This window comes from Nesoenas mayeri (assembly GCF_963082525.1).
Source record: "Nesoenas mayeri genome assembly, chromosome: 8".
In the NCBI taxonomy this organism is placed as follows: Eukaryota; Metazoa; Chordata; class Aves; order Columbiformes; family Columbidae; genus Nesoenas; species Nesoenas mayeri.
The window spans coordinates 11,195,202-11,208,667 of record NC_137554.1 but is presented as its reverse complement, the minus strand read 5'-3'; the positions used below and the strand labels follow the sequence as shown (position 1 = coordinate 11,208,667).

The window sequence follows — 13,466 nt, the reverse complement described above, 5'->3', positions numbered from 1 at the left end:
GGGCATTGACAGATTTCTTGTTTGAAGTTCTAAAACCTGTCTTCCCTGTGTTCACAGGCAGTTTTGATTACATGTTCTGTATTCTGCCAGTATTGTGAAATGTTTTCTGTTTTAAATTTGAAACATTTCTCTGGAATATTTGAAGTTTTACAGCTTCTGGGGAATAAAAATATTTTTAAAATTTTTGATTCACAGATGACAGCATACAGTAATTAAGTAAACTTGAATCCTATTTGCAAAGCACTCTAAGAGATTTTTTTCATGTGTTACTAATGAGATGCTGAAGTACAAAAGAAGTGTCACCTTTGGCTTATCTCTGTAGGTAAAGAAGATAGCTTTGCTTTGTTATTTTATCACCAAATTTGGCCTTTCTTGAGTTTTATAAACTCTGAAGTTGATTTGGTATTTTACCATTTGTTTCAGTGAATCTAAGATTTTTGACTTCTAAAATCTTTTCTCTGGTATTTTTTTTAGTCAGCTCTTTGCTGTTTAAAATTGTCCTTAAGCAAAATTAAGAGCTGTGAAACTTCTCAACAAAAAAAAAACATAAAGAAAACATGTCTAAAACGTGGAGTTGGTACAATATAGAAAACATTTAAATTAACCAGGGTATTCTTAAAACTGATCTATATGTTAAATAATTTAGAAATAATCTCTGGTCCTGATGTTTCAGAACAAGCCTGTTAACAACATTAAGAAGGTGGGCCCATACTCTAGTTATCCAGGTGAGCAATTTCCATATAGGTTAAAAAGCAAATCTGAATTGCTTGTAAATTAAAGTAATTGTTGGGGGGTTTTAGACAATAGAATAATTTTATTTTGTAAAATTTGACAGAATCAGATCTTAAGACAGATTGTATTCCTCCATCAGAACAGAAACAATCTGAGAAAAAAATATATAGTCTGCAGTTGTATAAAATAATCTTAGCATTATTCTTAGAAATTAGATAATTTAGCATAAAGTTTATCTGGATCTTCACTGTTGCCGACTTTTTTCCTCCTGACATGTCAGAGTAATGTAAAGATTGTTTAAAGGGATTTTTTTGGTCATAAGTAATAAGAACCATATTTTCTCGGGAGAGGGATTCTCTTTTATTCTCTTTTTGAAGAAGAATGAAGGATGCAGGCAAGAGGTCTAAAAGAAATAAAAAGTAGAAATTAAGTATTGGCACTTGTAGCTAATAAACTTTCTATTGCTCATACAGGTTAAATTTGGGTAAGTCCGGTTTCACAGTTCCTTGTGCTGCCTTTTACAGATTAAGAGACTTCACATTTGATCTAAAAATGTTCAACTCCGCAGACATGGTCTTTTCATTGGATAATTTATTTTATGAAAGACCAGATACAAGACAAAGGTAAATATTTATTTTTAAATATATATAATTGGTTTCCAGGATTTTCCACACTCTGAATTCCACCTAGCAGATTTTTTTTTTTTGTAACTCACTTTTCTGTATGTCTATAGAAATATGGGACTAGAATTTTCCAGGTTCATAACCCATAGTTTGTAATGTTTCTCCAAGCATACTGAGTTTTGAATGATGCAGGTATATCTTAGGGCTGTAAGAAACGGGTTAGCAGAAATTTTGCCTCTTAAATTTTCTGTGTTTAAAAAATCACATGAATTAAATAATATTTTTAGCAGAAGAAACAGTAGGTTATTTAGATGTTGTGGAAGATGCTTAAACAATGCTTTTGCCTTACATTTGTGTGTTAAAAATAGGTACCCGGAAAATAAAGAGCCGAAGATTTGCTGGCTTGCACCTGCTCCAGCTATTGCTGAAATTCCAGCTGCAGATGAGTTACAGAGGGAACTGGAAAAAAATGCAGCCAGCACTCATATGGGTAAAATAGAATAGAATCACAGGGTCATTTAGTCTGGAAAACACCTTTAAGATCATTAAGTCCAACTGTAAACCTAACACTGCCAAGTCCCACTAAATCATAGTGTCTGACACTTATTTTGAATGGCTTAATAAATAATTAGCTTGACAATTCCTTCTCTCTCTTTTAATGCTGTGAAATTTGAAATATTCTAGGTAAGCAAATATAGACAAAGAATATATTTTAGTTGAGAGTGATGGTCTTACATATGTTTGGGGTATTGGTGGTCCTCTGGGCGTACACAGGCTACAAGTTTACTTTGCAAAAGTGGGCAAGGTAAGAACTATGATCAGAATTACAGCTACTCCACATTTTTTCATGAAGTACCATAACATGGTGGGAAGCAGCTGTAAGAGCATCATGCAGCACATTGGTCGCATGAGCTGTCTCCCACCTAAGGAACAGAGAATTTATATGAAACTAACTTTCATCCCTTTTGGTGCTTTTTTCAAATTGCTGTTCAAGTAGCCAAATTTGAATCTGGCTGTTAACTGCTGCGAAGTGGAGTATTCCTTCCATCTAGACATTCAGGATCACCTTAAGAAAATTTATTCTAAAGAATTTGGTTACTTTGTCAACTAGATTTGTGAATTTCTTAGTTGCTGTGTTGATTTATTATACTCTCTATTTAGGCATTATATTGTTAAGACAAAAGGGGTTTTTATACTTTATCCAAGAGCAATTCAATGCTGAAACACTCATTCAAATAAGCTGCCTGGTGTTTGTAAAATTAGAACCGTTGAGGTTATGTCACAAACAGGCCATTGTAATTTTAAGTTTCTAGATGGATAACACTGAAATGAATAGTCTGCAGAATAGACCTCTTTCATAATCTTGTTATATTCAGTTGCTTATTTCTGCTTTTGCCTTCCTTTTGCTGACAGCAATGCTGGTATGGTCAGACAGATCAGGTTACCAATCCTTCTGAGAACTAACCCTGCAAAATGTGATAATTAACCAAGATGACTATGAAACCAGCCTGTCACTGACATCATTACAAATTTTGACTGTTGAGATTGCAGGGTTGATCTCACAGCTGTTTGTAGTAGGAACTTCAAGCTTGGTCATCGTGTAATGTTTTTAAAAATACGGTCTTTATTGTGAGACAAGGTGAAGAGTTTCCATCTTACAAACTACTTTGTAGTTCTGAGGAATAGTTTTGCTCCATTACTTTTGTGTGGAAAGCATAGAAAGTGACCCTATTTTTATAACCTTTTAATTGATTAATTTAATGCTTCATCAGCATAAGTCATAAAATATGCACTAAAGTTCTTGTAATAAGTTAGAAGTATCACTTCATGTAATTGATGTGGAAGATATTAAATAAAACGACTATGAATAGGAATATGAATATTTATTGTTTTGTAGGAGGGAGAAAGCACCAGAAGTTTATACAACAATGTAAGAGTAACACTGAGGAAGTAAATGATAAATTGCCAGGCCCTCTTCATTTTGGAATAGCTTCTGAAAAAGAAGTGCTCCAGTTAAGCACAGGAGAAAGAGAGAAGATTAGTTTTCCTCATGAAAGTCTGAAAATGGTTTCATTGTTTCTCTCTTCTGACCAAGAAAAATCTAAAATAGGAACAGGGGTTTCTCATCAACCTGGTGCAAATTTTTCACAAAATAAACTATTAAGTAATTTTCCGGAAAACAGTGATGATGAGAGTGCCCATTCAACATTCAGAAAAAGGTACGTGTCTAGTAAATTCTGATTGTTTATCAACTCTCAGAATCATATTATTTTGGATACATTTGTTAAAGTGCAGAGTTTTGGATCATTCAATTGAAGGTACTTTACCAGCGCTCCAGACACAAATTCTTTTCAGTATAAGAAAAAATATGGGGTTTTTGGCAATATTTTAGTACTGTAATTAAATATGTCCTGAACTCAGCCTCTGAGAACAGTAAGGAATAATGTTGCTTTAATTTTAAATAAATTGTTAAATAAGAAAGGGGTTTCAAAATACTATTTTGAGTTCTTTATCCACATGGTAATGAGCAAGAAGGCCAAGATCACTTGCTTTTCAGAGCTGAGGTCAGCCAGCCAGGAATACCTGGAGCAGTTCTCAACATTATTTCAGTGCGGCCTGGAAGGAGAGGTTTACAGATAGACTCCTCTTCTATGCCCAGCTCTTCTCATTCCTCAGAACTTGTATGGTTCTATTGTTTTTAATTATGCAGAGAATGACAGGCTGCTATTGGAAACCAGAGCCCATCTGGACAGGCAGTTTATTCTTTCAGGTTCTTTCTGGAAAGAAAGTAAAGTTGAAATGTATCTTGAAAGTAGTCTTCAGGTAGAAAAGTGTCAGATGAAGTTGAATGCAAAATTTTCTGATGATTGTGTCTTGCTAGTTCTGCTTCTAATACAAACATACATATATTTCAAGTATTATAGAAACTGTGTAACATTTCAACAAATTAATTAAAATCTTGGATCTTTTGCAGCCTATTTAAAGCATCTCGTTATACGCACAAAAATACAGAATTTAAAGATAGGTCTGTGGAGGTCAAAGAAATTGATACTTACTTAAATACAAGTGAAAACATGAAAATAGTGAGAAAAGAAGATTTATGGAGAAATAATCATAATTCTCCGGTAACTAAAGCCTCAGATTTTACTCTTCATAGGGTAAATGATGGGAACATTGCATTTAAAAATGGAATTAAAATGGAATCATTTTCTAATGCTTCAGAGATTCTGGATATAACAGGTAATTATTGTTGCTCTCTTTCAAGAATACTAGTCAACCGTCTATCTTTGGTATATAATAATAATGTATATGCGTAGTCTGAAGTAGAGTGAAGAACATTTTCCCACCGGCTCGAGGTGATACGTTGCAATTCTATGGAACTTAATTGCATTGCTGTTTATGAGCTGTGTAAACAATTTATAAAGAAAGACATATTTGCAAAAGGGCCAAGTCATGTAAACCTTTTCAAAAGTTTCACTTTGGATCAGTTCCCTAAACAATTTGAAAAAGAGCAGCCTTGTCCCTTAATGTGATAGATAGTCTCATCTTCATTTGAAATCAGAAACTGAAAAGGGAATGTTTATTTGTGATGTGGCTCATACTTGCATCTTTGTAGAAATAGATTTTTAAATAGGAAAAATCTGGAAAATTTAGAAAAGTGCTGAAAAATTGATGAAATTACAAACACAAAAATAATTTATAAAACAAGTATTTTATATGGGGGTTTTTTTGTTTTGTTTTTTAATACATGTGGCTTATTCCTAGGTTTTAAGCTTTTTGTGGCAGGGACTCATTACATCTGTGGAGTGTACAATACGTTGTGTACCTGGCTAACTGCTGCAGAAATGCAGAATAGAAAAATAGTTGTAGCAGAAAATTGTAGGGCAGAGCTGTGGCTTAGAATGAGATTTGGAGACTGGTCAGGAATGGAATTCTAATTGCCTTCTGAGCAACAGTGCCCAGATTTGTGGATGAGGGGAGAGCAGTGGACATTGTTGGTTTTTTTTACTTTAGCAAGGCTTTTAATCAAATGATAGAATGGCTGAGAAACACTATCTTCCATGACATGCTTATATCCAAGTTAGGATATCAGAAATAGATGGACAACTGCATGAGTAAAAAAAATGATTGGATAGTCAAGCTCAGAGGGTGGTGGTTAATGGGTCACACTCTGCCCACATGCCCACCACAGGTGGAGTACTGCAGGGATCTGTCCCGGAGGAGGGGGCTGCTAGGGATCTAATGAAATTCAGCAGGAATGAATGCAAAGTCCTGCCCTGGGGAAGGAGGAGAACCCCTGGGGTTCCCCTGGGATGGACTGATGAGGGGGCAGCTCTGCAGAAAAGTTCCTGGGTGCTGACAAACAGTTCACCGAATGTGAATAATGAAGGCCCACAGCATCCTAGGCTTTGTTAACAGGAACGAAGCCAGGAAGTTCAGGAAAATTATCATCTCCGCCTTCTTGGCACTTTTGAGACCACATCTACATACTGCACCAGGTTTTGAGCCTCTGGTACACGCAAGACATCCTTAAACTGGAGTGAGTTCAGCAAAGATGGTCCACCAAGATGGTCTTTTCAAATGATGAGCTGGTGACCTCCCTGTCAGCTCCTTCTGTATCACCTGGACCTTCTTGTAGCCTTGCAGCTCCTTACAAAACACATAGCTTGGGGTCAGAAAGATATTTTCATGTTTATTGGTTGCAAATAAACCTGGTTTTATAGATTTACTACTTTTATTTGTTTAGGAACTACAGGAAGAAAATTGGAAAATTTGAGGGCTGTTACAGAAATACGTATCCTTGTATTTGCTGTATCTGGTTTGATGATTTTATTACAATGTTTTTACATTTACAAAATCATAGTGTTTAATTTGTAGCCATAAGAACTCATGCACTACACCATAATAGTTATGATTTGTAACACTGTGCTGGGAATCAAATGATGAATAGGTATTTACCTTTTGGACTTCTAAAGCTAGAATGAAAATAAGACAACTTACAGATCATTCATTACTAAGCAAATTTATTCTTATTTCAAACATTCAAATTTTATCCTCAAAACTGTTTATTTTTAAAATGTAAAATTTTTAGTTTGCATAACATGTATTTCAGGCCAGATTTTATATGCAAAGACACATATACACATATATCCCTATTCACTTTATATAAAGAAAAAGTGAGTTAGTATTTAGGCATGTTAAGAAAACTGAATCTTACTTTTTGTCTCAATTTATCAGGAGAAAATAAATTTAACATATCCCTTATAGATCTGTGTTTATGTTGTAGTGTTCAAACAATATATTTCGATTCTTTAAGCAGATTTTGCAATCATTTTCTTTCTTCTTGTCCCTGCCTTGAACCCATAACATAATTAACCATCCATCTATATCTGTCAAACCTTTTATTTGCCTGTTTTAACACTCTTTTTCCCAATATTTTATTTTAAATAACCTGTCAGATGTTAGGTTAAATAACAGGAAGAGGAAATGTCTAAATTTAGGCAAGTAAAATTCATGTGAATAGCTTTCAGGAGTGTCATAATTTCCAAAAGGAATAAGGACTTAGTTGTTCTGAGGCCTCAGCAGTTCATTGTTCCTGTTCCTGTTGGTGTTACGTCTGACCGCGTGTGCACCCTGATTGCACGGTTACCATCACTCTGCTTGAGTGGCTTCAATGAAGTCCAGACAAGGGTCAACTCACTCATTTGGATATATAATGTAACAATACTCTACTATTACTCATATTTTAGATTAGAATGTAGTTGTCTGAAGAATACACAATATTGGCAATTGAAAATATCTTTATTGTCAGCACTAAGAGATCGTAGGTGAATTTCTTTGCTGCTGTTAATGACTAAATATGCAATATTGTGCTAATGTGCGTTGTATTACAAGTATAAAGTGACTTGTATAAAGTGTCTGTTGACACTTTAGATATGCTGACAGCAGTGCTCTGCTTGCTCTTCTATTTAGTTTGCAGTGTAGAATAAAGGTTTTGTCCTTTGCAGTTTCACGTTCCATAATTTTATGTCATTCCATGGAGCCTGCGCCAGGGAGGAGGTTCTTGGTTATTGGTAATAATACTGGGACCTCTCAAACAGGTAGTGGGTTTTTTGGTGAAGAAGATACAGCATACCAAGAATCTAAATAAAGCTACTGAATAGTTTAATAGGTTACTTTTTGATAATTTTTTTACAAGCCTGTATCAGAGTAAGATTGTGTGTTTTAAGCTTGCATACAAATTACAAGAAAGAGGTGCATTTACAGTTCTAAAGTAAATTTTATAATTTTCACTTGATTGTTTTCATTTCCTTAACGCTGTCAAGCAACCCAATTTAGAAGTATTTTTAAGGAGTTCCCGTATTTTAACTATGCACAGTCTAAAGCTTTGGATGATGTAAGTATGAAACGTTAGTTGCAGCTGCAAGGAGTACTTTGTAGATAAATTTAAATGGTACTTTGATATTCAGAACTGAAAAGGGTTTAGAAAACTGTAGTATATCTAGATCCTCTTCCTGGAATAGTTGAGCGGAGTTGTACTTAGCTGGGAGAAGACACCAGAACTTATTTTTAAAATGTTTTCTCAGTTTTAAATACGTTTGTGTGAAGATGTGAATTGCATGAGTATTTATGGCTACAGATTGGTAATACTTTTTAGTGATTTTCAGAGGGAGATTAAAAAAAAAGCAGAACTTTGGAGAAGGTTGTCCTTTTGGAGAAGTGATGTTTGGCTGTGCCCTTTTTATCAGCTATGCTCTTTCTTTAAACCTCAAAACTTATTTTGAATGCAACCAATTCAAGAAAGATTTTATTATAGATATTTCAGAGAGGAGGTACAGGTTCCATCAGAGTCTTCAACACAGCATTTGAGATTTTTATTCAACTCTAGGGGAAATGCCAGTGTCATTCACAAACACTTCTAAACATGTTTTTAAAGCTACTTTGGATGTTGCAGATGTTCTTTTTTAAATTTCTTAGCCACTAAGTAAAGTTTTATTAAGAAAAAAAATTTAAGAATGGTACAATTTCTCTGATTCACAGTTAATTTTACAACAGATTATATCGCAAAAATCAGGGAAAATTTTGTATTCATACAGCATTCATATTTCATTGATTTTTGTGAGCACTGGAAAACTGGTAATGGTAGATGAAGAACACAGGTAATTCCTGCAGCTGTTCAGCAGGTACTGCCAGTGTCAGTCATTGCAACAGTTCTTTATAAATCAAGTACTAGGTGATTCCCATTCATCCTTGTGAGCTCCTAACAGTCATAGAATAGTTTTAGAACATGAACAGCTAGCCAGAAAGGACACAAGAATGAGAATAATATAATCCATCAGGAGTTGGGAGGGAAAGAGGGAAACGAAGGTGCACGGAGTGTGCTGCGTGTAGGGAGTATAGGTGAGTGACACTGCGGAGGAGGAAGGAGGAGGGCAGAGTCAACCTGGCCAGAGAAGCATGATGGAACCCAAGATGGGCATACCTGGCTTCTGAGATAAAGGAGAAGGGAATGTCAGGGAAGGGAGGGAGGAAGGAAGCACAGTCATGCAAAACCTACTTTTGTCATTATTGAAAACTTAACATTATTCTGTTAAAATGATGTATTCAACAATGTTGGAATTTTGAATGTAGATTGAATTACAGAAGGAAAACAAATTGCACTTTGAATTTCAGCCTGTCATGTTTGTGATGAGCCTATGTTTGATTGCAGTTGGACATTGGCAGTGATTCTGTATTAATGTCATCTAAGGCTAGATACTGGGGTTTTTGTTTGTCAAAGAACTGTGAACTTCATTACACAATAACCTTAGATGAACAGTGTCTCATTTACATTTCTGTGGCAGGTGTGTAGCAGAAGATGTTATTTCTTTTGCTGTGACTTAAATTTCATCTCTAATACAAAATCTTTTAGAGGAGTACATATATTAGTGTAATAATAATTTCCTTGTGTCATTTTCCCATAGCAGTCCTTTTGAAATGTATGAACTATGTACAATGTGTCTCTGTGTTGTATTTACTACTTTGGAATTCTTTCCTAGCTTCTTTATACAGACAGGAATTTTGTGATTTGTGCTCCAACTGGCTCTGGAAAAACTGTAATGTTTGAGCTAGCTATTACCAGATTACTCATGGAAGCCCCACTGCCTTGGATAAGTATTAAAGTTGTTTACAGTAAGTATTATGCAGCTTTAAATGTTTTGGTGACAGCAGTAGAAAATGTCATTCTGTAAATATGGAACTCTGGAGCAATTGCTTTAATAATATTGAAATTAAATATGTTAAGAAATTGTGACCTACCTCATTCTTTAAGAAGTAATTTCTTTTAGGGTTTTTTTATTTGTGGTGCTGTTTTAGCTATTATTAGTATTTAACAGCACTGTGTAATTGTAGTGTTCAACATTGCCTATACAAATAAAAATTTAAAAAAATCTCAAAGTGTTTGTCCTCTAAGAACACAAGATGTACATGGAAGGGGGAGGGAAGCGGAAGCAAAGAAAACTCAAACAAAATCTCAGTGGCAGAGCCAGAAATCATGCACTATCTTTTGTATGCCTTTCTGTTGCTCTGAGGATCAAATTTTCCAATATTCACTTGCCTGGCATGTTCTTGTGCTAACTGTTGCTTTCTGTCTACTGGTTTAGAGGGAAAAGAGCTATGATTTAAATTAGTTTAATGGATCTTTATAGGAACTAATGGGAATACTTCAAGATGGTCACAGCTATTATACTTTCTTTTTTTCTTTCCCTCCTGTAGAATTGAGTTCATATCATGTAAATCAGATTAAATTGGTGGCTTCGTCCAAGTTTTAATTAATTCATACAGTGATATATTTGTCAGTCTTGCTATTAATGGTTAATCTTTATATTTACACAAGTTTCAGCCTATTTGTTTTCTTTTTATTCCAGTGTGTACTAATCCTTACAATAACGCTAGTGTTGGTTTAGTTTACTGTGTAACGTAAACAGATCTTGGTTATGAACAGGCATGTCAGCAGACTGAAGTGGAGCATTTCAGTATGCTGTAGCATTTTTGATTGCCATGGTAGAATTGATGCAGTTTGGCTGGTTGGAACTTTCAGTAGGGAAGCAGTTACCTGCTGGTGGAATTCGGTCTGCTGACATTTACAGGTTCGACAACGATGGAGAAGGAGACATCAGTTTTCCAAATGTTGGAAGAGAGATGTTAATCAGCTTTAAGACATGCTTAGGAATGGTGACTGAAGCTCCAGGAGCAATCACTAGCTTCTTTCATTCCTGCATAGTGAAATATTCTTACTTTTGCAATTTTGTGAATTACTTGCTGGCAGGTCAATCGGTTTTCTAGAGCTGGTGATTCCACTGATATTATAGACTACTGATACATGTACAAGATTTTACAACTCTTTCTGAAACAGAGGTGATGTTTTCAGATCATGTGTACACCACTTTTTGTTTCACTTAAATCACTGCATTTCCCACATAGATCACCCATCCAATAGAAACTTACATGTGTTGCTAGTATCAGTCCTTGTAGAGAATTACTTCTGATTTCTAGAAATCAACCCCCATCTGCAAAAGTATAGTATGTATCCTCCGGATATTCATGAGGACCATCATCAGAACTGCTACCTGCCGTGTTAGCTGCTCAGTATGATCATGACTAAACTTAATTGTAAATTTGGTTTAGATCGATTTGGGGTTCTTCTGGTATTGTCTCTCTTGCTTGTGGATGGTTTCTCATTTTTAACTCCTTTTCTCTCTGAATACAGAGTGCTCAAATCATTCTCAACTGGAAAAAGGTTGGTATTTGTAAGATCTGCCATTAGAAAAAGTGTGATTCCTGTGGTTTCTTCTGTCTATGAGAAAAAAAATTTGATAGCTGAATGATTGTTTCCATGTGGGACTGAGGGAAAAATCATGATTAAGAGAGGGCATAAATAACCTTAATTGAAGGTTCCTGTTTGTGATAGTGAAAAACTGAAGCCCAAAGCTGAACATTGATCCATACACATGGCACAGGATAATAGGATACTAACACCAATTACAAATTTTATGTTTCTGGGAGCAAAGATGAAAATTAGGGAAATTAAATTAAAGAAGGCATCTTAAACATTTATGCAATTAGCATCTTTAGCAATACAGTTGAAGATTTGGGTTTCCTGATATAATTGATTATTTTGTGTTATTTTTAGTGGCACCAATAAAAGCTCTATGCAGTCAGCGTTTCGATGATTGGAAAGAAAAATTTGGACCTATAGGACTCAGCTGCAAGGAGCTGACAGGAGATACAGTGATGGATGATTTATTTGAAATACATCATGCTGATATTATTATTACTACACCTGTAGGTTTCAGTCCCAATTCTTACAAAACCTAGAATAAGCAGACATTAGTAGTCTACTAATTTTGTGCTACTAGAACTGCTCCTTTTTTTGTGGTAATAAGTAGTAATTTTATGATCATTAGGCTTCCCTGCATACTGCTGTGCGTACTGTTAGTTCATATAAACAACAGTTAGTAATATAATCATGCCAGATGACACATAAATGGCATTAGCTTGAATTATTTTAACTGATTTTAGTTAAAGAGTTGTTAGGCATGTCTGCCCATACTGTGTTCTGGCATGTGTTGGCCTTTGAAACATCTTTCAATTTCTGTTGTTTTGTTGCGTTGTGTTTTTTTTCTCCTAGGAAAAATGGGATAGCATGACTAGGAGGTGGAGGGACAACTCTATAGTCCAGCTTGTACGACTGTTTCTCATTGATGAAGTAAGAAAATTAAGTTTTTATATGTTTTGTTCTTGAAGATAAAAGAAAACTTAGAAAATATAATATTTATTTAATACATATAGATTGGAGAAATATTTAGCAAATCTTTAAAAATTCCTAATAGGTACATGTTATAAAGGATGAAGGCCGTGGTGCAACTTTAGAAGTTGTAGTTAGTCGGATGAAGACTGTTCAGTCTTCTCTTTGGCGTCTTTTAGAGAATCATGACACCGTTCCTCCCTTGAGATTTGTAGCTGTTTCTGCAACAATCCCAAACGCTGAAGATGTAAGATTTACATTTTAACTCTATTTTAATTAATGTAGTTGTATTTTATAAAATTTACTTGGAATTATAAATGCGGATTGATAACAAAGTTGTCATTTTGAAGCTGTCAACCTAAGCCAGCTGTCAGGTTGATGTTTATGTAGCAAATTACCTACAACCATATGAAAGTATTGGCCAAGGATGGACATGCTTCAGTTTTAGATTGCTGTTTGTGATTTTTGTCTCAGTACAAATCAGAACAGACTTGAAATTTCAGTCTGAATTACATTGGTCCTGTAGAAAGCAGAACTTCACATGTGATTTTAATGATAAAAGCAATGTCAGATGTGTTAATAGTTTACATGTGACAAAAGCTAAGTTAATCATTGTGTGATGCAGTTAGAGAGTGATTAAAAGCATGAATTTATCATTTTCCTTTCTATTTCTTCTCTTTTAAAGATTGCAGAATGGCTTTCAGATAGTAAGACACCTGCTGTATGTCTGAAAATAGATGAGGATCAACGACCAGTGAAGCTACGTAAAATTGTTCTTGGTTTTCCTTGCAGTGACAATCAGACAGAATTCAAATTTGACTTAACTCTTAACTACAAGATAGCGAGTATTATACAAACATACTCGGAACAAAAACCAGCACTTGTGGTACAGCAGCTTTTTTTTTTTTTCTCACATTCAAAATGATTTATTTCTTGAAAGTGTTATTGCAAAAAAATATTTTCTTATTTATAGTTTTGTGCCACAAGAAAAGGAGTACAGCAGGCTGCTTCTGTTCTTGCAAAAGATGCTAAGTTTCTACTGAGTATAGAACAGAAACAAAGGTATTTTATATTTGAGTTGTTAGTAAGTGTTTGTGTATTTCAGTAAACCTGCAACATCTGTGAAGAAAGCTGTCAAGCTAAATACAGTTTCTAGCAGAGGAGTGTCTGCAGCAAAATCATTATCACAGTTGACATTCTTTTTTATAAAATGGCACTCTTCTTGGGAAATTCTATTTGCTTCTCAGATATTTAGGGTACTTTTCACAACAATTAAGTTGTTTCTAAAAGCTGCTTTCTAAACATACAAATGTTAATACCTATGG

The 13,466-nt window shown here is 34.8% G+C and overlaps 1 protein-coding gene across 1 annotated transcript in view; it reads left to right on the top strand.

The window, feature by feature from the left end:
* Positions 1-1,284: 1,284 nt before the first annotated feature.
* Positions 1,285-13,466, top strand: part of HFM1 (helicase for meiosis 1) — a gene marked incomplete at both ends in the record, with an annotated part of 36,993 nt that continues 24,811 nt past the window's right edge. The window contains 13 exon segments of the mRNA XM_080348686.1: positions 1,285-1,355; positions 1,724-1,845; positions 3,253-3,574; positions 4,330-4,595; positions 6,103-6,150; positions 7,682-7,752; positions 9,395-9,527; positions 11,527-11,678; positions 12,025-12,111; positions 12,117-12,152; positions 12,227-12,388; positions 12,827-13,027; positions 13,115-13,203. Coding sequence (XP_080204812.1) covers positions 1,285-1,355; positions 1,724-1,845; positions 3,253-3,574; positions 4,330-4,595; positions 6,103-6,150; positions 7,682-7,752; positions 9,395-9,527; positions 11,527-11,678; positions 12,025-12,111; positions 12,117-12,152; positions 12,227-12,388; positions 12,827-13,027; positions 13,115-13,203 — 1,760 coding nt within the window.